General features: G+C 38.4%; 1 protein-coding gene across 1 annotated transcript; it reads left to right on the top strand.

The window, feature by feature from the left end:
* LOC131258115 (uncharacterized) lies at positions 1-26,568 on the top strand. Its single transcript, XM_058259184.1, has 5 exons — positions 1-396; positions 20,207-20,264; positions 21,280-21,363; positions 23,120-23,261; positions 26,210-26,568. The coding sequence occupies exons 1-5, from the start codon at positions 36-38 to the stop codon at positions 26,486-26,488; spliced, it is 924 nt and encodes a 307-aa protein (XP_058115167.1). The 5' UTR covers positions 1-35; the 3' UTR covers positions 26,489-26,568.
* The last annotated feature ends 1,050 nt before the right edge of the window (positions 26,569-27,618 follow it).

Below are 27,618 nucleotides of genomic sequence, written 5' to 3' on the forward strand. Positions count from 1 at the left end.
TCAAAGTTCTTGAAATTTTTGGTACCCCAAAAGCCATGCCTTCAACCAATGTGAGACGCAATGTCTTGGAGAGAAACAGAAGCCTGAGAGAAAGAGAGAAACCAAACAGCCCCATATTATCCAAACACCTCCAAAAGGTCTACCCAATTGCCATTCACAAGTGCAGTTCATCAGCATCATTCTCATCCCTATCTCTATCCTTGGATTCCATTGATTCTTCAATCAACGGCTCGATTTGCCTGTGGGACCGGAAGGTTGCGGTTTCTACGAATGGGACTGCTGGGCCATTTGAGAGAAGGGAGGTTAGTCAGGTCGAAGTTGCTGATGTTGAGAAGGTGAGCTTGGATTCTAGAGATGGGAGCTTGAAGAGGTGCAGTTGGATTACTAAGGGTAGTGGTAAGATACATTCTCAAATCCTGCTCCTTGTATGTGCTATAAATCAGGTGGGGCCCACAATTTATGTTACATGGCCCGAAGATCAGGCCACCAGCCTATCCATTCATTAGGCGGGCCAGTCTCATTTTTTCCAGTACCCGTGTGGTCCACCTGATGGACAGACCATACTGAATTTGGGGCCATGAAATGTTCATGATTATGTGCATCGGATGAACGGTCAGGATCTTGCGCAAACACATACCACATTTGTCACATGTGGGGAGACCGAGAAATGCCATCATACTTCTGCATTTCAAGATCTTCGCTGTTTCCCTCTGCATTTGTAAATCTTTATTGCCCACACGTGACAATGGAATGCACATGTACAAGATCCCAACCGTTCCAAGGACAGCTCCACTGTGTGTAAACCATCAGATTGTTCGTATTTGTGAGAAGAAAATGATGGATCCAAAAAGACTAACAGACCACATTCAAAGTAGATATGATGCTCACCGGATAAGTGTACCATCCTGATTTTTGGGTCAGGTAGTGCATATATTTGTGCCAGTGTGATGAATGGCTCAGATCTCATCATGTGTGTCCTCCATCTTTAATTATCTTATAAATCAATCAAGCTGGGCCAGGCCGAGGCTGAGGAATTTCTAGTCGTGGGTTAGGTCTGGTCATGTCATTTCAGATTTTTGGTTGGGCTTGATCCTGAATTCTGAGCCATTTAATAAATGGGACTGGGTCTTAGTGACCATGACATGACCCTTCTCCAACCTACAATAAAACAGGCATCTAGTCCAATAAATGTCCCCACCCCTACCTAATTTTCAACTTATCTTTATGTGGGTTTCTCTAAAACTCATTGTAAAACAAGCTTATTTTCTACATGTGGACCCATCGGGTTGTACAAATCAGACCTATCCATCTGGCTCATCCCACTGTCAAAGTTGGAAGACTCAAATCAGGCCAATCTAACCATCATGTAAGCTACCAAATCAATTTGGAGGTTTATGAATGGTTGTTCATTATTTTATATGGTCTTTGGTTGATTATATTGTGTATATGACTCTAATCTGTATATTACATGAGCCTCATATTGATGATGGGATGCTATGCGATTATTAGATGGGCCCTACCATGACTGTAAAAGTTAAATGATCCACATTCAAAGGCTAATTTGATTAACCAATCTTAGGTATGAACTGATGACACCCTACCTAAGGATTTGTTAGCTAGCAACTGCTTTTAAAAAAAAAAAAAAAAAAAATAGAAGCCATTCTACATTTTAAAATAACTCTTATTTTTAGAATGACTTCTATTTTATAAGAGAAGCTGCTCTATAAGTGTGTTTGGTAGCAGCTTCTCTCTAAAAATAGATGTTATTCTCTACCTGAAAGTAGTTTCTATTTTTAGAATGACTTCCCTTTTATAAAAGAACATTCTTGTGTGAGAAGCTGTGAGAGTAGTCAAACAAACCCTAACACAGGATTGGTTTAGGTGAGACCCATACTCACCCAAGATGGTGAGGCTATTACCGTGGGGCTCATCTTGATGTATGTATTTTGTACCTACGGTCTGTTCATTTTTTCTTATGATTTTAGGGCATTATGCTGAAAATGAGGTAGATCTAATTATCAGGTGGACAATATCATAGGAAGCACTGGTGATTGACTATTAATGGGCCACAAAAGTTCTGAATCAAGCTGGTATTTGTTTTTTTTTCCCCCCTTCATCCAAGCTTATTTAACCTCATCCACAGATTGGATATGGAAAATAAATACTACCAGAAACATCAAGGTTCATGGTAGAACGTTCAATCACCACTGTTTCTAATGGTATGGTCCACCTGATAATTGGATCTGCTTCATTTTTGGGATAATAGATTAAAATGATATGTAAAAAGGGATGGACGGAGTGGACACAGAATGCATACATCAAGTTGGGTCCCATGGTAAGGGCCACACCGTCTAGAGTGCGTCCGAGATCTCACCTAATCCACTCCCCCTAACACATGTGAGCTGAATAGACAACAATCAATTTAATCAAACAAGAGGACTGCAAGAACTGATGATTTTTCTCATTATTGAGAGAAGCCGCTCCAAAATCACAGCAGATGAAATTGCAATATTATGAACCCAGTCTGAAAGGTTGGTCATTTGTCGCTTTATAAGATTAAAGGTTGCAATTAGATCTGATGGTGATCCAAACATACGTTCGGTGTAGAGACTAAACCATGAAAATGGCAGTCACATCACTTCAATTGATAATGACACGCACCGAACACATAATTGCCTCTTGTTGCATTTTATTTGCTTTGAATGATTTGGGCAGAGGATATTTATCTTCCAACTTGCACAGGTGCCTATGTTATGCATGCAACCCAAAACATGAGGATTAGGTGTTACCCAGGTAACACCTTAGTGGTTATTACCCTTACCCTGTGGCCCACCTTCATGATAACTTCTATTTTCACGCTGTCCATCCATTTTTTCCATCCAATTTTAGGACGTGGTCCCAAAAATTTTGCAGTTCCAAATCTCAGATGGACCACACACCATAGGAACCAGTGTTGATTGAGTGCCTCACCATTAGAAATCCCTAAGAGCCCATGGTAAGGTTGCCGTAGTATTTACCTGTCATCCAACCTTTTGATAATGTCAAGAAGATCTGAATGAAAGGAAAATACAAATACCAGCTTGATCCAAAACTTTTGTAGCCCATAAAAGGTTTTTAATGGTCATTCATCACCGTTTCTAGTGTTATGGTCCATTTGATATTTGGATCCTTTTTGGGATCGAGTCCTAAAATGAGATGTAAAAACAAATGGAAAACATGGATATACAAAAAAAAAAAAAAAAAAAAAAAAAAAACCCATCAAGGTAGGCCCGACATGGTTATGGCAACACCTAGTAAGGTGTTACGTGGTTAATAGCTCATCTGCTCTCCCATCTAACTTGACTCAAAATAAGTCAACTCAACTTAGCAAGATTTCGAACTGGTCTCTAGAGGATGTTTGGTTCCCCACCAAATAAGTTACTTTTTATACTTACAACAGTGAATAGGTAACTTATATTAGATAAGTTTGATTTATGATTAGTTAGAAGTAACTTTTTTACTTAAAAGTATTCAACTACTTCAACCAAAAGTTTTTACTTTTCTACTTTTCATAAGTTGCTAAAGAGAGGCATGGGAAAGGCGAAAGAAAGGAGAATCTGATAAGGAATTTGTTTACCAAACATACTTATCTTCTTAATAAGTAAAAATTAAGGTAAATTACATGTGGCATAAATAACTTATCTTAAGCAACTTGCAATCCAAATGGGCCCTAGGAAACTCAGTTCTCAGTGGCATCGGCTGAGCCTGGACTCAAGAAGACTAGATGAGTTGATTCAATGCGACTCACGCTGACTTAGACCGAATAACTCACCCTATCAAAGACCCAACCTCGCTCATCTGGTACTCTTCCTACCAACAGACCAATATAAAACTCTAACCTACAACTAGTTGTGTTTGAGCATTTCCTAAAAGTTTTAATTTATATTTATTAACTACCAAGTTGAGTTTTCAGGTTTTTAAATTGTAGCATTAAGAGCATTTTCATGGCCATAGCCTAACTCAAAAATCAGGCCCGCCCATTCTCTTGGTGGACCATGATATTAGTGTAAATCTAAACCGTTGGACGACTTTTGGTTGGTGCTAGGACATATTTCCAAGCTGCTAGTTACAAATGAGGTGGAATAGTTTTGAGGTCCAAACGGATAACTGGGCATTTGCAATTTAATTCAATTGAACATCCAAGCATGGGCTAGATCATATTAAGTAGTCCAAAACCAATAACAAGATCATCCATTGATTCATGTTATTTTTCTAGTGATCAAAATCTAAAATCAGATCTGGTTCAAATTACTTAAAAAGGTAAAAAATCAGACGGTTATTTCATCAGTAACATGTATTATTATTTTTTTTGAAACAAACATGATTTTTCCACATGCATTTCTTACAGATCAGGTCTATGTTCTGTTCCATGATGAGCGGTGGGGCGTGGTACATAAGAGTAAGATTTATAACCAAACATATGCATATTATCAACAATGCTGCTGATCAGTTGTTATGGTTGCACCAAATATCATTAGAAACTCAGTTTCACATTTTCGGTAGCCAAAATGACAGATAAGTTGATTCAAGTGCGACCACTACTACACCGAATGCATTTGTGACCAAAGACCAATATAATCTAGCCTCAAGCTGGTGTTTGAGTTTCCTAAAGCTTTGTATTTATATTTATGTAACTACCAAGTCCTGAGTTTTTCAGAGTCCATTTTACAGGTAGTTCACCATAATGAAGCAGCCATTGTCATGGCCATAACAACTAAAAACAGGCGGATTGACTCATTAATGGACCATAAGTTTTGGATCTAAACCGTGGATGACTTTTGGTTGGTCCTGACTACCAAGCTGCTATGTGACAAATTATGGAATAGTATTTGAGGTAAATCGAGATAACCAGGGCCCTGAATTTATAATGGTGGAACAATCAGCATGTGATTATCTTAAGTAGTCCAAAACCAATGATAATTGAATCTCATGTTTTTGGAGTGATCATCTAAAATGATCTAGAATATAACGTATGTACAGGAGTGAATCAGACGGTAATTTACATCAAGGTAACAGTATTTTTGAACAACAGTGATTGTTCCGCAGCTTCTTGCAGTAGTCCGATGTTCTGATTCCAATCTGGCGTCCTTTAGCAAGAGTTTATAGGAACTTTGTCACGATTTTCTTACATGAATAAACTATTTAGGGCGTGTTGGGCACTAAAAATCAGAATCAGTTAATTTTGACAAAATATCAAAATGTGATTTGGACACCAAACACACATGCAAAAGGTGTGGACCATAGCACTCCCATTCACAATGGTTAGACATGGACCCCAATAATGCACAGTATTGATGTTCCACACACGTGCCAATGCACGTTGTTCCAGACCATTTAGTATTATTTGAGCAGATCATTTAGTCATTTTGTAGCTGTGACTATGAACAGTGGTGTTGAGCTTCTTAGATGGACCAGCAAAGTTTGGATTACAAGCTGATATTTATTTTTCCTCTCCTTGGTATGTGATTATATATATATTATTAATATCAAAACTATACCCTAAATATTTATAATGGTTATGGACAGTAATCACATATTCTATATTACGTTCACTGATAATTGAACGTTCAATGTTTGGTGATGATCAATATGTCTAGAAAACTAGCTGTGAATTATTGGTAGCCCACAAACATACGGTGGGAAACTTTCTTGGGTGAGTGAATTACCATATTATCTGCTCTTTGCAAATTTGAAGGAACTTATGTCACTTGTGTTTGGGACATGTACAGTGAATGGAGCCACTATTAGAGCTTGGCCAAAATCAGACCTCGATATCGACTAGCAAAAAGCTACTGACAGTTAATTAACAATCCTTATTCGATGTCTTTATGAGCCTGCCATTACAATGGTTACGCTTGATAGTAGCTCGTGTTCCACACCGTCACATGCCACAGTTGATGCTCCGATCTTTTATTGAGAAATTTAGTCAATTTTTGTTAGCTTGATTATGAAGTGAGTTGATTGAGTTTTGCAATGGATGTTATGGATTAATTGGATCAGTAAATATAGCTCGAGAGTATATAGGTGATTATTTAACATTATCAACATACTAAACAAATATTTATATCTTAAGGTAAATTGACGTACTCCATATGCAATTGAAAAGTCAATGTTTGGATTGCGATCAACGTGATTTAGGTACTACCATAGCGTTGAAATTTTACTAAAAATTAATTGACTTTGCTTAACAGTTCGAGCGATTAGTCAATGAGTTAAGTGAGTTCTCTTATATATAGATCAGCTACCGTTTATTGGCTGGGCACTGTTGATTAGTGAAGCTTGTAAGTCTGCCATTGGACAGTTTGAGTCATCCGAACCATTTAAGTTGAGCCACATTTGATCTGTGGTTTGGGAAATATAGACCATTGAAAATGACCTTAGCAATTCAATTTTTAGACTACTAAAAATCAAAGAACGGTCAAGGCATTGTTTGGTAAAATCAGAATTTTTTGAGATTTCCGTAGTAAAAATCCTCCGGGGAAAAGAGGACCATCCATGGCCTATCCAAGGTGGCTGCCTTTTGAAGTGTGTGTTTTACACCGATCAATCGATGTGGCCCACCTAGCAGATGCTACCCGCCTCTTTATAAAATTTTTATAAATTTTTGTTTGTTTGATATATAGAGAGGCTTTTGCAAGATTCGACGTTGATGTTGTTGCTAAGGTGGGGGAGAATGAGATTATTGAGATCAGCTCCAACAAGAAGCTCATGTTAGCAGAGAGCAGGGTGAGGTGCATTGTAGACAATGCCAGATGCATATTAAAGGTAAGCTTGATGAGTATTGCACCTTATCTTTAATGGTACGTAGATTATGCTATCATACTCCTTGTGGGCCATTGTAATTAACAAAGCCTAATGCGCTTTGGATCTCATCTAACATGATAATATAGGAATGATCCAATGGTTAGATTATAACATAAAAACTCTTGTCAGCTCTAGTCGCCTAGCAGTGCAAAGTACATTAATCCAACGGTTAATTTGTGGGCTATGATTCATCCCATAGGTGATCCATTGAATTGGACTGTTTGGATTGATGGGCCTGTGGGCTGATTAGGAGATTAAAAGACTTGAGCAATGATCTCCTGTGTAAGGTTCATAAACATGATCACGCCTTTTCGTTTACAAAATACATTAGAGCCTGCTTGGATTCACTGAAATGTAGATTTTGGAAGTTTTCAGGGAAATAATATTTCCATTGTTTGTTTCGCAATTTTTTCTTAAAAAATGCCATTTTCATTTTCCTTTCATTTCTTGAAAAATGCCACTCTTTAATTTCCTTACCTATACTTTAGAAATGTGACTTTCAAAAAATTGAGGACAAGAAGAAGAAAATAACTCATATTTATAAAACTCCGCACAAGGTAGTCATATGTTTCATTGCCCATCTTCTAAATACCCCTGTGTGCAGTTGTCTATCTTAAAGTTTGAGGTAGAAACGTTTTATAGCAGATTCTGACTTTGGGCCAAGCTAGGACCTATTAGATCGGCCCATGGCCTAGTGCTGGGCCGATGTTCTTTTATCCCGAACCACCCTGGCCCAGCCCAACCCAACTTCATATGTTCTTTATAGGGCTGAAAGTTGGGTGGGTTGGGTCAGGTTGGTGCTCAACCCTAGCCCAACCCAAGGTTCCCATACCTTAACCCAACCCAACCTCAGTTGGGAATTCTCAACCCAAGCGGGCTTCGCCAGGTTGGTCGGGTTGCTAAGGTGGATATATGCTAATATTTTCGTTATTACATTGGTCTATTATATTTTCAATATACGACTTATTTTTTGTACCTATGATTTTATTGATTATATATATAATTATTTATAGTAAAGAACTTCACTTTTCCTAAACAAATAAGCTAAAATATAGGACAACTACGGCTTTAAAAGTCGTGTTGTGTAACATGCAATCTATTTGGGAGAGAGAAATCCAACATATCTCATTAGCTTTGAGTCATCGGAAATGACATTGACGAATGAAACCCGATGGCAAGGAAATTTCCCTTGCCTTCAACACAGACAATCCACACTCAATTATAATTTATAACTTATATATCAATCGGGTTCGGGTTGGGTCAGGCAACTTGAGACCTCAACCTGAGCCCAATCCGAACCCAACCCAAGTTTTATCGGATTGGTGTTTGTACAGCCCAAGCCCAAGACCAAACCCGATACATCCTGCCCAAGCCCAACCCAATGTTGGGTCGATCACAGGTCAGTTGGGTTGAACCCGCCCGACTTTCAGCCCTAGTTCGTTCTAATCCTTGATTAGGCAGCACATGCATTTTGAATGTAGATGGTTGATTTCTTTCTTCTAAGTCTCTATTTCTTTCTACATGTGTGATGCATGAATGGATAAATTAAGAACATTCAAGTGAAAGATAGGGATTTTATGAATTTTCGGGTAATGCTAGGCCGGGTTGGTTCGGTCGTGGCCAACCAAAATTTCCAAGCTCAGGCTTCGACGGAGCTTGGGCATTGAACCTTAAGTGCCGGGTTGGTCCGGACCCGGCCAAACCCGGCCCATCGCCACCCCCAATAATACAGTAGTGGTATACTTACACCCTCATGACATTGTACACATAACAAAGTTGGTAGTATTAACAGAAACATTCCTATTTTCATTTTGATGAAAAATGCAGATTGTGAAGGAATTCGGATCTTTCAGTAGCTATCTATGGGCCTATGTGAATTACAAACCCATGATCAACAGATACAGGTACCCCAGAAATGTTCCTTTGAGGAGCCCAAAATCAGAGGCTATAAGCAAGGATCTACTCAGGAGAGGGTTCAGATTCGTGGGCCCCGTCATCATTTATTCCTTCATGCAGGCTGCAGGGATGACCGTTGATCACCTTGTCCACTGCTTTAGGTTCAATGAATGTGTGGCCCTTGCTGAGAGATCATGGGGACAGTGTTAACTAATATATCAGTTTTCAAAGAGCAGTTATAGGATCTTGTTTTATTAGTACTTAATGGGCCTTTTGTAGAAGTGGGGCCCATGGTTTGGTGATCCAGATAGGTGTGTGATGGCCCATATAATCTCTCACATTGGAAGATCCTAACCCTTCATTTGGTGGCCCTGCCATCGTAGCTTCCTGAAGATTTTAAGTTTTTATTGAGTTTGGAAATAGGTTTTTGTGATTTCTTTGTTAGAGATTGTATTTTAAGGTGTTTTCTCATAACAGGTCTTTGCAACTTAATGGTTGAATTTTTTTTTAGTGCGTTTGGATAATTAATATGAAAATTGCAATTTAATTAGTATTATCTAAAGAGATCATTTGGGAGGGATGTGCAATCAAAGGTGGGCCCCATGTATTGGACGATTAAAATTAATTCTTGGACCTTCATTATAATGGATACAGAACATTGATTTTTCTAGCTGAAGATCAGATGGCTAAGATCATCCTATCAAAGGATTGTAAGAGGGAAGGGGAATAAGAGGTGGGCCAGAAATGATTGGACCATCAGATATGATGGATGATCCAAATCAGTGAATGGACCTTCTTTATTACAATCAACATGGACGGTCCATTTTCTTAGCCATTTATTGGATGGTGACGTGATTCTTTTAGATGGACGTGCAATAAAAGGTGGGCTCCACATGAAGGAAGGCCCAGATCATTGAGTTGACCTTCTCTAGTAAAAATAAACATGCAGTCCATTTTTATCTATGGATCAGATGATTAAGAATAGGGGAAGCAATGGGCCAAGTTTGGGTGGGGCCATGCTAAGGGTGGGTCCAGCCCCACACATGAAGAAAGGCCCAGATCATTGAGTTGACCACTTGAATGCTCTAATCTATCCATTGATCAAGTGGGCCACACATTTACAAAGAAATAGACACTTCATAGGAATGGAACCAACGGTCTAGATTCAAGATGGATGGGTCACCCAACCAAGGATCGGCTAAAATGACTTGAGCCCAAGCCTGGCCCAAAAATCCAGGTCAGACTCATCAGATCAAGCGAGCTAACCAGCCCATTGTCACCAGTGGTTAGGATCATTCAATCAAAGTGAATTTTGAGAGTGGTTGGCAACCAAAGGTGGGCCCACAAGATAGACGGTGAAGGTTAGTCAATAAAACAATTTCCAATATAATAAATACATACCATGCACTTTTTATCCTTTGATTGTATGGTTAGGATCATCGTATCAATGTGATTTTGAGAGGTTTCATGATGGATGGTCCAGATCAATAACTAGACGCTTTCTTGTATAATCAATATAGATAGTCCATTTTTATAGCCAGGATTAGTATCTTGGTTGGTCAGGATCATCCAATAAAAGTGACTAACCAAAGTTGGCCTCACATAATGGATAGTCGAAACGTTGATCGAACCTTTTCTAATATAATAATTGTGGACCCTCCATCTTTCCATTGATCAGATGTTCCAGCCCCTACTCTACTAATTTTTTTCGTCATGATTTCAATGAATGCAAATGAAAATGAAATCACATAATCAATGGAGCAGATCATTTGAGAATGTTCGCTTTGAAGTAGCACGTGCCAAATAAGCACGTGTATGAGATATCTGACCTGGGTGTAAGATTGGCCCCAGCTCAAAGCTGACTTGATTCAAAAAGTCCAGTAGAGCACTCAAACAGGTGGGCCAGACAAGTCCTAAATTGTGTCACTGCCTCTGCCCAACTTAGCAGAGACGAGGATTTGACTATATAACTGGTCATTTATGTCCATATGTAAAGCATATTTGAAAGTTGTTAATGACCATTAGTGATATGACCATCTTTAATCGAAACAAGCACACACCTTGCCTATGTATCTGGCCCTAATGTAGGAGAATGACTTTATGTAAATGTAGTCCATTCTATCCATCAGATACAAAACTCTGATTAACTGGGAGGTGGGCCACACCATATGGAATTGTGCAAAATCATGTCTTAAGATGAGAGGCAAAGAAACAGACATGGAAAGTAGTAACTATTGCTATTCTTTAGACACATGGTCTGTCATACAAGGAATGACTCAAATTTGGTTATGCATGTAAGTATGTAAGTGACGGGATACACCGGTCCATAGCTCAAGTGGTATATCGAATGAAGATATATATCCTCGTTTCAACATAGTTTCCTTCCTTTACTTGTCTCTCTCTTTTGCCATGGCCTACCAATGTTTTGGATAAGGGTAAAAGTCGAGCCTCAGAGGATTCATGGGGTGCTGCATCACATGGACGGTTCAAATTTTGAGCCCACATCACTTGTGTTGAGTTCTGAAAAGGTTCTCACAAGTTCTCATGAGAATGGGTGCCCAGGTGAGCATTCATGTGTGTGTGTAAGTGTTGGGTGTGATAGACTTCTATTTGACTCAAATTGAATTGAATGCCTTGTGACTCCATTTGTTGAGATAGACTAATTAAGACTTGGTATATGAAGATGGGACATCTACTCTGTCGTCAATTGGGGTGATCAGACAATTTGCAAAGGAGAGTGCTAGCCCTTCAAATGAATTTTTTTTTTTTACCTTGAAAATGAGAATTTTTCCTTATAACTGTGATAGTTTCATCGTGTTTCTCAACAAAGTACTATAAATATTTAAAAAATCAATATATATATATATATATATGCTAATTTTATTAATTTAGAGATAGATGAAGTACAATCAACTCATAAAGTAAAGAAATTTAGGATCTAAGATGTATAATTCATCTAAAGGTCTGTGTGGTTTTCTAATTTCCTATGAAATATTGCTAAGTAAATGAGCCATATTTTATGGTTTTCAGGCGTTTGTTTAAAGATGAATTATGGCTTGTAAACTAAGACCTAATGCACTTGTAAAGGAAATTGATGAAGTAAATTGTAACTGTTATTTTTTTACATTACAAAACTATCATTTTTACAATAATTTCTAGCTAAAATAAATAATGTAACAAAATCATAATTGCAATCAAATATAAGTAGTATCACTGCATGGTAACAATAGTAAGTAAACTTTGCCTATCTACAACTATTTACCATTGTAAGGAAAACCAAACAGTCCCTAAATTGTTTTGGAAGAAAGCTTTATTTGGACTTTATTCACATTTTATTAATAAATTTTCTCTTTTAGAGATTATTTTTATTTTATAGATTTAAATTTTATCATGGATTCAAGGTTTATCATAGTGGAAGAAGATGGTGGTCTCTTCTTGCCCCTTTCCAACGTGCACCCACTATATTATTGGTACTAGAGTTAGGTTTTTCTTTTTGTTTGAGTCAATGGCTTCTACTCGCAAATTGGACTACAATAATCATACGAGCAATGCTTTGGATTATCAAGTGATAAGTATGGGTTTATGGTCTTTTGTTGAGAAATCAATCATTTAAATCAAGAGAATCAAACAAAAATTGACTGTTTGATTGAAGCCATGGATTGCAAACATATTCACGACCATCAAAAAGGGCTTGCAATTAGTCAATTTATATTCAAATGCTTTTTTGTCAGTCAGATGTTGATCAACGGATGAATCAACTAATGAATTCATGGTTAAAATAGAAAAAGTTTCAATTAAATTAGAAGATTAATTCATAAGTAGCTCAATAGAAACAAGTAATAAATTGGCATATATAAATGTCTCGAGGGTGAATGAGATCGGTATTTTCATGATCATTTTGTCAAGCTCTAATCATATCATCACCCTTCTACCTTCTCCACAATGACCAAAGTACAAAGGCTAAAGGCCGATAATGATGCCAACAACAACATGCTTGGTTAACATTAATTGATGTCCACTCATCAAAATAATGGTTATAAAAGATGTGAAAGTCGACACCCTAAATATGAAGGGTTGTTGAAGTTAGGTTTGAGGCGGAAAGAGAGAAAAATAATCACTTAAAGATAGGTTTAAGGCGCATTACGATGTTGCTATCTTTAAGGCGATATTAGCCCCCTACTGGTGATTAAACCAAATTGCAAGAGGGTTACAACAAATCCGCCTCCAAGATATAATAAGCCTCTTCTCTAAGACTAGAGAAATGTGAGTTTCGGCCTGCAAAATTGAAAAAACGCACTTCGAACACACTTTTACAACGTATACCCTTAACTTCTGTGCTGTTACAATTTACCCCCGAAAACTGTTTGCAATTTAGTACTTGAAAAACTGTTTACAGTTTAGCGCCTAAAAATTGTAACTTTCCACAAAAGAAAATGGATAATAAAAAAAAAAAAAGATGGAGAGGAGATTGTTGGAATTGTGATTTTCGGATTGACCCAAAGATAGGTTTATATATAATTACAAGAGATGCTTTAAGACCATTTTCATGAAAAGATATCTTCTTCCATTATGTCTCTTTAACAATAACATTCCTCCATTTCAAATTCAAATAATTCTCCCTTTACCAAGAGGCACCACCATACATAAATGAATGGTCACCAACAATCACCAAAAGCCACAACATTTTCTCTAAATTTTCTTTTATAAATTAAAATTCATTTTCTTCTTATTTTCAAAAAAACCTAACAATTGATGCAAGACAAGTAACCACTTGCTCTAAAAGCTCAAACTGATAATGCATGGTGAATTAATCTATTTATCTCATATCGCAGGCGCCACATCCCATGGATTAGAACCCTGGCCGAACCCCCTTTCGTTGGCCCTACTTCACATGGGTTCCACTTCACACAAGCCACCTGCCTCACACAAGCCGCCCATCACGATTATACCCGTGCATCCCACAAGCTACTACACTCGAGCCTAGTATGAAAATGGCATTGCATTTATTATAAATAAACATAATGTGGTGTTTCATTTTCTAAGTTTCTTAATAAGTATAAAATTCCAATACGACGTATAGGCCTTCAACATTAATTGCCATCGAAGAGGAAGACAGAGAAAGTGTTACAAAGGCAGGTCATTGTCCTGGGCTACTACCTTTTGATAATGCACTAGCTATGTTAAGTCCTCAAGCTATTTATACTTTAAAAAAGAAAACAAGCAATTTATACTTTTAAAAAAGAAAAAATAATAATAAGAAGAAGAAAGAGAGAGACCAGCTAGTTAATGGCTGGACGACGAAGAATAAATAAATAAATATATATATCTATATATATATATATATATATATATATATTTTAATTGTAAGCGTGAAGTAGTATTCAAAATTCACAACGCAAGACTATTTTGTGAATGTATAGGAAAGACAGTTATTTTTTACAATAGAATTTCCAAAGATCAAGAAACAATAATGCTCACGGGAAAGGTGGGCCACCTTGTAAAATCATATGCTTAAAACCTCTAAAATCATATATGTAAAACATGGTAAGCCCTGCACACAATCAGGAAGGTTGTTAATTGTGGGCATCCCTATCCCAACTATTCACAATGGTGTGGCCCACTAAAGTTTTGTAACGTCCTAACTTATGGATACACATGATAAACGGATTGGATGTCATGCACAGCTCACGATCAGCACCACACATCACATTATACGTTAAGGTTAACCGACAAAGCTCTGTGATGCACAGCTCACTATGATGGCCCATATTCAATGGCCTACCTGATCAATCAACGGGCCTGATTTTTATCTGGGACATTCTTGTGCAGCAGAGGTTCTACAACAGACTTCCCTTATCCAAGGATCCATGATCATGGATGGACTCGGCTGGGCTCCACATGTAAACTTGCACCCAAATAAGGTAAATGGAATTCTGGATCAGATTGCATGGGTCCATTTCAAACAGTTTGCAAGTTCCTCAGCACACCTCACCAAGAATGGTAGAGAAACCTCTCCACAAGACAGCTAGTAGGGTGAGCAAACCATCCTTGTAAGGATGGTGAAGTAGGACGTGGTACAGATATAGTCCTGGCATGGTTGGACCAAAAGAAGGCAAATCGTAAATTGGTCATAACTTTTGATCCGGGTATTGTTATGGGGCATATAACCTATCAATTTTTACTGAAACCGGCCATCCGAGGTGAACTGACCCATAGAGTAGGTTGCGTCGGTCCATTTTGTCAGAAAATGCACGCTTTCTGCTCAAAAACTAATTTTTAGGAAAAAATTACTATTTTTAGTAATTTCAATTTTTTTTAAAAATATTTTTAAATTTTTAGAGTTTCAGATTTTCTTCCTTTTTAGAATTAATTTGTAATCATGTTATGACACTTCTACAAAAAGTTTATTCAGAATTTTTATTTTTAGAAATTAGGTTTTAGAATAATTTTATTAGAATTAGGATTTTTATTAGAGTTAAAAATTTGATATTTTTGATACTTACAAATTTTGGTGTGTGTGTCTGTGTGTGTGTATTTATATATATATATTAATGGTGTGAAAGGGACATACATGGCAAATGATAATCAATCAAATTATTATAAATTTTTAGAAATTATTCTGTTTTTTCTTATTTTCCTTGTGGATTCGAGGTATCTCTCTGAGGAGTCCAGAGAAGTTTCGTGGATTCAGAATAGTTATCCCCCGAGAAAGACGGTGCTCGAACTCAACACATCCTTCCCTAAGGGCTCTTAAATTTGAATGGTGCAAACATCCAATGAGATTGATGTTGGGCCCATGCGTAATCCATGACACACCTATTCTATCCAACTGTCCAAATTGATCATAGATGGACCTACTTGGGCCCTAGACGCCTAATGAAGTAAAAAAATGTAACATGTGGGTCAAAGCTCTCATTTAAGCTATAACTGTCTCTCTCATGGTTTCTCTATCTACCATGAAGTTCACATTCCACCATCCATTATGAGATTTTGACCCTTCAATCACCTTCCATTTGAAACCCCACCCAAAACTACAAACAAACATACACATCCACTCATTTCAAAGTTCCTGAAATTTTTGGTACCTCGAAAAACCATGCCTTCAACCAATGTGAGACGCAATGCCTTGGAGAGAAACAGAAGCCTTAGAGAAAGAGAGAAACCAAACAACCGCATATTATCCAAACACCTCCAAAAGGTCTACCCAATTGCTATTCACAAGTGCAGTTCATCAGCATCATTCTCATGCCTATATCTATCCTTGGATTCCATTGATTCTTCAATCAACGGCTCGATTTGCCTGTGGGACCGGAAGGTTGCGGTTTCTATGAATGGGACTGCTGGGCCATTTGAGAGAAGGGAGGTTAGTCAGGTCGAAGTTGCTGATGTTGAGAAGGTGAGCTTGGATTCTAGAGATGGGAGCTTAAAGAGGTGCAGTTGGATTACTAAGGGTTGTGGTAAGATACATTCTCAAATCCTGCTCCTTGTATGTGCTATAAATCAGGTGGGGCCCACACTGTATGTTACATGGCCCGAAGATCAGGCCACCAGCCTATCCATTCATTAGGCGGGCCAGTCTCATTTTTTTCCAGTACTCGTGTGGTCCACCTGATGGATAGAGCATACTGAATTTGGGGCCATGAAATGTTCATGGTTATGTGCATCGGATGAACGGTCAGGATCTCGCGCAAACACATACCACATTTGTCACATGTGGGGAGACTGAGAACTGCCATCATACTTCTGCATTTGTAGATCTTTGCTGTTTCCCTCTGCATTTGTAAATCTTTATTGCCCACACGTGACAATGGAATGCACATGTACAAGATCCCAACCGTTCCAAGGACGGCTCCACCGTGTGTAAACAATCAGATTGTTCGTATGTGTACGAAGAAGATGATGGATCCAAAAAGACTAACGGACCACATTCAAAGTAGACATGATGCTCACCGGATCAGTGTACCATCCTTATTTTGGCCCAGGACGTGCACATATTTGTGCCAAGTGTGATGAATGGCTCAGATCTCATCACGTGTGTCCTCCATCTTTAATTATCTTATAAGTCAATCAAGATGGGCCAGGCTGGGGCTGAGGAATTTCTAGTCATGGGTTAGGTCTGGTAGTGTCATTTCAGATCGTTGGTTGGGCTTGATCCTGAATTCTGAGCCATTTAATAAATGGGACTGGGTCTTAGTGACCATGACATGACCCTTCTCCAACCTACGATAAGACACGCATCTAGTCCAATAAATGTCCCCACCCCTACTAAATTTTCAACTTATCTTTAGGTGGGTTTCTCTAAAACTCATTGTAAAACAAGCTTATTTTACACGTGTGGACCCATCGGGTTGTACAAATCAGACCTAACCATCTGATCATCCCACCGTCAAAGTTGGAAGAATCAAATCAGGCCAATCTAACCATCATGTAAGCTACCAAACGAATTTGGAGGTTTATGAATGATTGTTCATTACTTTCTATGCTCTCTGGCTGATTATATCGTATATATGACTCTAACCTATATATTACATGAGCCTCACAATGATGATGGGATGCTATGCGATTATTAGATGGGCCCTACCATAACTATAAAAGTTAAATGATCCACATTCATAGGCTAATTTGATTAACCAATCTTAGGTATGGACTGATGACACCCTACCTAAGGGTTTGTTAGCTAGCAACTGCTTTTTAAAAAAAATAATTAGAAGCCATTCTACATTTTAAAATAACTCTTATTTTTAGAATGACTTCTATTTTATAAGAGAAGCTGCTCTAAAGGTGTGTTTGGTAGCAGCTTTTCTCTAAAAATAGATGTTATTCTCTACTTTAAAGTAGTTTCTATTTTTAGAATGACTTCCATTTTATAAAAGAACCTTCTATTTTGGCAACAGCTTTTCTCTTGAAATAGAAGCTATTTAAAATAACTTCTATTTTGTGAGAGAAGCTGTGAGAGTAGTCAAACAAACCCCAACACAGGATTGGATTAGGTGAGACCCATACTCACCCAAGATGGTGAGGCTGTTACCGTGGGGCTCATCTTGATGTATGTATTTTGTGCCTACAGTCTGTCCATTTTTTTTCTTATGATTTTAGGGCATTATCCCAAAAATGAGGTAGATCTAATTATCAGGTGGACCATATCACAGGAAGCATTGGTGATTGACTATTAATGGGCCACAAAAGTTCTGAATCAAGCTGGTATTTGTTTTTTTTTCCTTCATCCAAGCTTATTTAACCTTATCCACAGATTGGATATGGAAAATAAATACTACCAGAAACATTAAGGTTCATGGTAGAACATTCAATCACCACTGTTTCCAATGGTATGGTCCACCTGATAATTGGATCTGCTTCATTTTTGGGATAATGGATTGAAATGATATGTAAAAAGGGATGGACGGAGTGAACACAGAATGCATACATCAAGCTGGGTCCCATGGTAAGGGCCGCACTGTTTGGAGTGAGTCCGAGATCTCACCTAATCCGCTCCCCCCTAACACAAGTGGGCTGAATAGACAACAATCAATTTAATCAAACAAGAGGACTGCAAGAACTGATGATTTTTCTCACTATTGAGAGAGGCCGCTCCAAAATCACAGCAGATGAAATTGCAATATTATGAACCCAGTCTGAAAGGTTGGTCATTTGTCGCATTATTAGATTAAAGGTTGCAATTAGATCTGATGGTGATCCAAACATACATTGGGTGTAGAGACTAAACGATGAAAATGGCAGTCACATCACTTCAATTGAGAGTGACAACCAAACACATAATTGCATCTTGTCGCATTTTATTGGCAGAGGATATCTATCTTCCAACTTGCACAGGTGCCTATGTTGTGCATGCAACCCAAAACATGAGGATTAGGTGTTACCCAGGTAACACCTTAGTGGTTATTACCCTTACCCAGTGGCCCACCTTCATGATAACTTGTATATTCACGGCGTCCATCCATTTTTTCCATCCAATTTTAGGACGTGGTCCCGAAAATTTTGTAGATCCAAATCCCAGATGGACCACACACCATAGGAACCAGTGTTGATTGAGTGCCTCACCATTAGAAATCCCTAAGAGCCCATGGTACAGTTGTCGTAGTATTTACCTGTCATCCAACCTTTTGATAATGTCAAGAAGATCTAAATGAAGGGAAAATACAAATACCAGCCTGATCCAAAACTTTTGTAGCCCATAAAAGGTTCTAAATGGTCATTCATCACTGTTTCTAGTGTTATGGTCCATTTGATATTTGGATCTTTTTTGCGATCGTGTCCTAAAATGAGATGGAAAAATAAATGGACAGCATGGATACAAAAAAAAAAAAAAAACAAGGTAGGCCCCACATGGTTAGGGTAACACCTAGTAAGGTGTTACCTCGATAATAGCTAATCTGCTCTCCCATCTAACTTGACTCAGAATAAGTCAACTCAACTCAGCAAGACTTTGAACCTGTCTCTAGAGGCTATTTGGTTCCCACCAAATAAGTTACTTTTATACTTACAACAGTGAATAGGTAACTTATTTTAGATAAGTTTGATTTATGATTAGTTAGAAGTAACTTTTTTACTTAAAAGTATTCAACCGCTTTGATCAAAAAGTTTTAACTTTTCTACTTTTCATAAGTTGCAAAAGAGAGGCATGGGAAAGACAAAAGAAAGGAGAATCTGATAAGGAATTTGTTTACCAAACATACTTATCTTCTTAATAAGTAAAAATTAAGGTAAATTACATGTGGCATAAATAACTTATCTTAAGCAACTTGCGATCCAAACGGGCCCTATGAAACTCAGTTCTCACAGTGGCATCAGCGGAGCCTGGACTCAGGAAGACTGGATGAGTTGATTCAATGTGACTCATGCTGACTTAGACCGAATGACTCACTCTATCAAAGACCCAACCTCGCTCATCTGGTAGACTCTTCCTACCAACAGACCATTATAAAACTCTAACCTACAACTATTTGTGTTTAAGCAATTCCTAAAAGTTTTAATTTATATTTATTAACTACCAAGTTGAGTTTTCAGGTTTTTAAATTGTACCATTAAGAGCATTGTCCTGGCCATAACCTAACTCAAAAATCAGGCCCACCCGTTCTCTTGGGGGACCATGATATTAGTGTAAATCTAAGCCATTGGACGACTTTTGGTTGGTGCTAGGACATATTTCCAAGTTGCTAGTTACAAATGAGGTGGAATAGTTTTGAGCGAATCGTCCAAACGGATAACTGGGCAATTGCAATTTAATTCAATTGAACATCCAAACATGGGCTAGATCATATTAAGTTGTCCAAAACCAATAACAAGATCATCCATTGATTCATGTTATTTGGCTAGTGATCAAAATCTAAAATCAGATCTAGTTCAAATTACTTAAAAGGTATAAAATCAGAAGGTTATTTCATTAGTAACATGTTTTTTTTTTTTTTTTGTGAAACAAACATGATTTTTCCACATGCATTTCTCACAGATCAGGTCTATGTTCTGTTCCATGATGAGCGGTGGGGCATCCCTGTTTATGATGACAAGTCAGATTTATAACCAACTTGATTGATTGAGATTTTCTCTCTTTTTTGTAATAAATTTCTTAATTTAGGGCGTGTTTGGTTGCAACAAATATCATTAATCAGTTTAATTTTGTACAAAATATCACGAAGTGTTGTATTTAGTGCAACCAAACACACCCTTAATCCCATGCAAATTTGGGAGCCGATTAGGTGAGATCAGGCCTCCCCCAAGCGTGGGGTTACAGTGGGGCCCACCTTGATATATGTATTATGTATCCACACCGTCCATCCATTTTTCCAGACCATTTTACAGTAGTATCCTATAAATGAAGCAGATCCAATTATCAAGTGGACCATAACATAAAAAACAGTGGTGATTGACCATTAATGGACCACGAAAGTTTTGGATCAAGCTGATATTTAATTTTTCCTTTCATCCAAGCTTATGTGACCTTATCAATATATTGGATGGTAAATAAAAACAATACTGGCCCAGAGAAATTTTTAATGGTAGGACGGTCAATCACCATTATTTCTTATGGTACGGTCCACCTGATAATTGAATCTGCTTCATTTTTTGAGTGATGCTCTAAAATGATCTAGAAAAACGTATGGACGGAGTGGATATGTAATACATACATCAAGGTGGGCCCACGGTAACACGACGGTAAGGGCCGCACCTTCTTGTGTGAGTCCGGAGTCTCGCCCAAATCCGCTCTTTGCAAATTTATAGGAACTTATGTCACGTGTTTGGGACATGAGCAGTGAATCAGGAAGCCCACTATATAGACGGCATGGCCCAAAAATCAGATCTGTCAAGTTATCTGACATAGTACAAAAAGGGTGGATGGACAGCTTAATTAATAGTCCATATTCGATGTACATTTATGAGCCGCCCAGTTCATCAAAATGGTTATGACCACCTGATGCAATGGCTCAGATGTTTCACACACGTGCCACGTGCACAGATCTGTGTCCGAATCTTATATTATTTGAGGAATATTGAGTCATTTTTGTTAGCTGTGATTATGAACAGTGAGTTGTTCGAGCTTCTTGCATTATCCGGCACGTTGATGGATTACAATTGGACAGAAATTCTCAGCCGAAGGGAGTTATATAGGTGATTTTTCCCCATTATTCAACAACTAAATAAATATTTATGGTGCGTTTGGGCGTACTCCATATTGCAAACTGTTCCTAGAAATTGAAAGTATCAATGTTTGGAAGAAATATGGAAACCACTTGCGATTATTGTGACGCAGGGATGAACGTGATGAGGATAACTACTCCGAATCCACGGAGCTTCTCTGGACTCCTCACAGAGACTTCTCGAATCCACGAGGAAAGAAAGCAGAAAATAGAAATAAATTCTAATAAATTCAAAATTGATTAATTGATGAATAAAAACGAGTTCACAACCCTTTAAATAGGGCTACCAAGCAATGGGAAAGAAATTAGAAGCAAACTACAACTCAAACTCTTAGAATCCGCGACTTACTATAAATAGTAAACTTACTATTTATAGACAGTCGTGATATCGTTTTCGGCCAAAAATAGTAAGTGTCCTATTTGGCTTCACCAAACCGTTCTCCTAATTATTCTAAGCTCTTTTCACGTTGGGCGCAACTCCTAAAGCCCGACGGATGAAGAGTTATAATCGAACTAAAACTTACTATTTATAGTAAAAACGAAATTAAAACAGGAAAACTCTAGGTTGGTTGGCAATTCCGGGCTGCGCAACCCGGCGTAGCGGGGTTGGTTGGCTTCAGTAGCTCGTTCTACCCCAAAATCATATATTTTACGTCAGATAACTCATTCCGGATTGCAAGATACGCCCGATTTAAGGTTCGATGGCCTTTTCTGATCCATCTTGGCCATGTAATTTTCTGCGACCCACTCTACATCATATTGGTACACCCAAACATAGGGGTGGAAATTTTCTATTTTACTGCAATTTTAATTTATTTTCTCTTAAATGAGATTAGTATCGTGATTATTAGAGTTGTACACGAATTGAACCGATTCGAGCTTGGGCCAGCTTGACTCAACTCGGCCAGCAAGCTACCACGTTTCGAATTCAGCTTAGTTTGGTCCTCATGCTTGATTTAGCAGATCGGTTTAGCTTGTATAGTAGCTCGGGGCCAAGTTCAAGCTGAGCTTGAGCTCGATCTTTCGAGCCAAGTTCGAGTTCAAGCCTATGAGCAAAGTTCGAGTTTAGGTTTTAAAGTTTTTAATATATATATATATATAACTTATTTAAATATATAAATATATGCAAAATATATATATTAAGTAAATCTGATCTGACTACAATCAATTCGAACCAAGTCAAGTTCCAAGCTGAGTCGAGTTGATTTAGGTCTAGCTCAGAGTCAGCTCAAAATCTTTTGGAGTTCAAAAAATTAGATCTGACTTTGCTTGAACCCAGTTTCGAGCCGATTTGAGACGAGTGAGTTAAGGGAGTTAACTCTTATATATAATCAGCACCAGTTTAGTTGCATGGGCACTTTGAAGTGAACTTGTAATCTGCCACTTGGACATGGGTTTGGGTCATCCGAACCATTTAAGTGGTGGAGCCCACTTTTTATCTGTGGTGGGAAAAATATAGACCATTGAAAATGACCTTAGCAATTCAATTTTTAGACTACTAAAAATTAAAGAATGGTCAAGGCATTGTTTGGTAAAATCAGAATTTTTTGAGATTTCCGTAGTAAAAATCCTCCTGAGAAAAGAGGACCATCCATGGCCTATCCAAGGTGGCTACCTTTTGAAGTGTGTGTTTTACACCGATCAATCGATGTGGCCCACCTAGCGGATGCTACCCACCCTTTTCTCTTTATAAAATTTTTATAAATTTTTGTTTGTTTGATATATAGAGAGGCTTTTGCAAGATTCTACGTTGATGTTGTTGCTAAGATGGGGGAGAAAGGGATTATTGAGATCAGCTCCAACAAGAAGCTCGTGTTAGCAGAGAGCAGGGTGAGGTGCATTGTAGACAATGCCAGATGCATACTAAAGGTAAGGTTGATGAGTATTGCACCTTATCTTTAATGGTATGTAGATTATGCTATCATACTCCTTGTGGGCCATTGTAATTAACAAAGCCTAATGTCCTTTGGATCTCATCTAACATGATAATATAGGAATGATCCAATGGTTAGATTATAACATAAAAACTCTTGTCAGCTCTAGTCGCCTATCAGCGCAAAGTACATTAATCCAATGGTTAATTTATGGGCTATGATTCATCCCATAGGTGGTCCATTGAATTGGACTATTTGGATTGATGGGCCTGTGGGCTGATTAGGAGATCATAAGGTTTGAGCAATGAGCTCTTGTGTAAGTTCATATTCATGATCACACCTCTTCGTTTACAAACTACATTAGAGCCTGTTTGGATTCACTGAAATGTAGATTTTGGAAGTTTTTAGGGAAATAATATTTCCATTGTTTGTTCTGCAATTTTTTCTTTAAAAATGCCGTTTTCATTTTCCTTTCATTTCTTAAAAAATGCCCTCTTTAATTTCCTTACCCATACTTTAGAAACGTGACTTTCAAAAAAATGAGGACAAGAAGAAGAAAATAACTCATATTTATAAAACGCCACACAAGGTAGTCATATGTTTCATTGCCCATCTTCTAAATACCCATGGGTGCAGTTGTCTATCTTCAATATTCACACAAGTATCATTTTATGGCTTTCCAAAATTAGACTAAGAATAGAAATCCCCATATATATATATATATCTGACTTAAATGTCATTTATCTCCATTTACTCCCAATTCTTCTCATTTACCATCATTACTCCCATCCAAATTGCTCCTTAGTTTCTTAAATAAAAAAGAATCTAAGTACATCCTATTTCTGCCTAGACCATAATCCATCCCAGCAAGGCTCCGTGAGGTCCACCATGAAGTATAGACTTTATCCATGCCGTCCATCCATTTTTTTCATATCATTTTAAGATACGAACCAAAAAATGAGGCAGGCTCAAGTGGACTACACAGTAGGGATTGAGCGCCCACCATTAAAAACTTCTTGGGGGCCACAACCGTTTTGGATTAAGCTGATATTTTCGTTTTCCCTTCATTCTATAGACCTTATGATCAGTTGGATGCAAATAAACATCACAGTGGCCCCTAGAAAGGTCTTAATGGTGGGTTGCATTATCACAACTTCCTACGGCTTGCTCCACTTGAGATTTGGCTTTGCCTTATTTTTTGGGATCATGCCCTAAAATGATATGAAAAATGGATGGACGGCATGGATACAACCCATACATCACAGTGGACCCCACGTAGCCCCTGCCTGCACGGATTATTGTCCAAACAGGGGCAGGACACAATCCACTTTCTACAAAAATGGGACCATGATTCGGTTATTTAAAGTGTTGATACAATAAGTCTTACTATGGAACCACCATGTTGTTTTAATAACATCCCATCCATCCATCATATGTGCCACCTCCTAGTCTCCTTGGTTTCCAAAACTCAGGTGGCCCACATCAGGTAGAATCATGCCTAAAAACTTTAAAATCACATGCTGTGGCCCACCTGAGATTTGGGATAGGCCTCAAATACAATATGGAAGGTTTTTAATGATGGATGTCCCCGTTCCAAATATTCCTCGTGGTGTGGCCCACCTGCATTTTGGATTGTCCTGCTTTTTAGGCAAAGAGAAAAGGAGGCGCAGATGACAGATGGGTTGGATGTCATTAAAGTCCATTTGTAAATAAAGTTTGAGGTAGAAACGTTTTATAGCAGATTCTGACTTTGGGCCAAGCTAGGACCTATTAGCTCGGCCCATGGACTAGTGCTGTGCTCATGTTCTTTTAGCCCGAGCCAGCCTGGCCCAGCCCAAACCAACCCAACTTCATATGTTCTTAATAGAGCTGAAAGTCGGGTGGGTTGGGTCAGGTTGGTGCTCAACCCTAGCCCAACCCAAGGTTCCATATCTCAACCCAACCCAACCTCGGTTGGGAATTCTCAACCCCAGCCCAACCTAAGCGGGCTTGGCCAGGTTGGTCGGGTTGCTAAGGTGGATACATGCTAATATTTTCGTTATTACATTGTTCTATTATATTTTCAATATATGACTTAGTTTTTGTGCCTACGATTTTATTGATTATATATATAATTATTTATAGTAAAGAACTTCATTTTAACTAAACAAATAAGCTAAAATATAGGACAACTACTGCTTTAAAAGTCGTGTTGTATAACATGCAATCTATTTGGGAGAGAGAAATCCGACATATCTCATTAGCTTTGAGTCATCGGAAATGACATTGACCAATGAAACCCGACAACAAGGAAATTTCTTGTGCCTTCAACACTGATGATCCACACTCAATTATAATTTATAACTTATATATCAATCGGGTTCGGGTTGGGCCAGGGAACTTAAGATCTCAACCCGAGCCCAATCCGAACCCAACCCAAGTTTTATTGGGTTGGTGTTTGTACAGACCAAGCCCAAGCCCAAGACCGAACCCGATACATCCTGCCCAAGCCCAACCCAATGTTGGATCGATCACGGGTCAGTCAGGTTGAACCCGCCCAACTTTCAGCCCTAGTTCGTTCTGATCCTTGATTAGGCAGCACATGCATTTTGAATGTAGATGGTTGATTTCTTTCTTCTAAGTCTCTATTTCTTTCTACATGCGTGATGCATGAATGGATAAATTAAGAACATTCAAGTGAAAGATAGGGATTTTATGAATTTTCGGGTAAGCTGGGCCGGGTTCGTTCGGTCATGGCCAACCAAATTTTCCAAGCTCAGGCTTCGACGGAGCTTGGGCATTGAACCTTAAGTGCCGGGTTGATCCGGACCCAGCCGAACCCGGCCCATCGCCACCCCCAATAATACAATAGTGGTATACTTACACCCTCATGACATTGTACACATAACAAAGTTGGTAGTATTAACAGAAACATTCCTAATTTCATTTGGATGCAAAATGCAGATTGTGAAGGAATTCGGATCTTTCAGTAGCTATCTATGGGCCTATGTGAATTACAAACCCATGATCAACAGATACAGGTACCCCAGAAATGTTCCTTTGAGGAGCCCAAAATCAGAGGCTATAAGCAAGGATCTACTCAGGAGAGGGTTCAGATTCGTGCGCCCCGTCATCATTTATTCATTCATGCAGGCTGCAGGGATGACCGTTGATCACCTTGTCCACTGCTTTAGGTTCAATGAATGTGTGGCCCTTGCTGAGAGATCATGGGGACAGTGTTAACTAATATATCAGTTTTCAGAGAGCAGTTACAGGATCTTGTTGCATTAGTACTTAATGGGCCTTTTGTAGAAGTGGGGCCCATGGTTTGGTGATCCAGATAGGTGTGTGATGGCCCATATAATCTCTCACATTCGAAGATCCTAACCCTTCATTTGGTGGCCCTGCATCGTATACTTCCTGAAGATTTTAAGTTTTTATTGAGTTTGGAAATAGGTTTTTTGTGATTTCTTTGGTAGAGATTGTATGTTAAGGTGTTTTCTCATAACAGGTCTTTGTGACTTAATGGTTGAATTTTTTTAGTGAGTTTGGATAATTAATATGAAAATTGCAATTTAATTAGTATTATCTAAAGAGATCATTTGTGAGGGATGTGCAATCAATGGTGGGCCCATGTATTGGACGATTAAAATTAATTCTTGGACCTTCATTCTAATGGATACAGAACATTGATTTTTCTAGCTGAAGATCAGATGGCTGAGATCATCCTATCAAAGGATTGTAAGAGGGAAGGGGAATAAGAGGTGGGCCAGAAATGATTGGACCATCAGATATGATGGATGATCCAAATCATTGAATGGACCTTCTTTATTACAATCAACAAGGACGGTCCATTTTCTTAGCCATTTATTGGATGGTGACGTGATTCTTTTAGATGGACGTGCAATAAAAGGTGGGCTCCACATGAAGGAAGGCCCAGATCATTGAGTTGACCTTCTCTAGTAAAAATAAACATGCAGTCCATTTTTATCTATGGATCAGATGATTAAGAATAGGGGAAGCAATGGGCCAAGTTTGGGTGGGGCCATGCTAAGGGTGGGTCCGGCCCCACACATGAAGAAAGGCCCAGATCATTGAGTTGACCACTTGAATGTTCTAATCTATCCATTGATCAAGTGGGCCACACATTTACAAAGAAATAGACACTTCATAGGAATGGAACCAACGGTCTAGATTCAAGATAGATGGGTCACCCAACCAAGGATCGGCTAAAATGACTTGAGCCCAATCCTGGCCCAAAAATCCAGGTCAGACTCATCAGATCAAGCGAGCTAACTAGCCCATTGTCACCACTGGTTAGGATCATTCAATCAAAGTGAATTTTGAGAGTGGTTGGCAACCAAAGGTGGGCC

This window comes from Magnolia sinica, chromosome 10 (assembly GCF_029962835.1).
Source record: "Magnolia sinica isolate HGM2019 chromosome 10, MsV1, whole genome shotgun sequence".
NCBI lineage: Eukaryota > Viridiplantae > Streptophyta > Magnoliopsida > Magnoliales > Magnoliaceae > Magnolia > Magnolia sinica.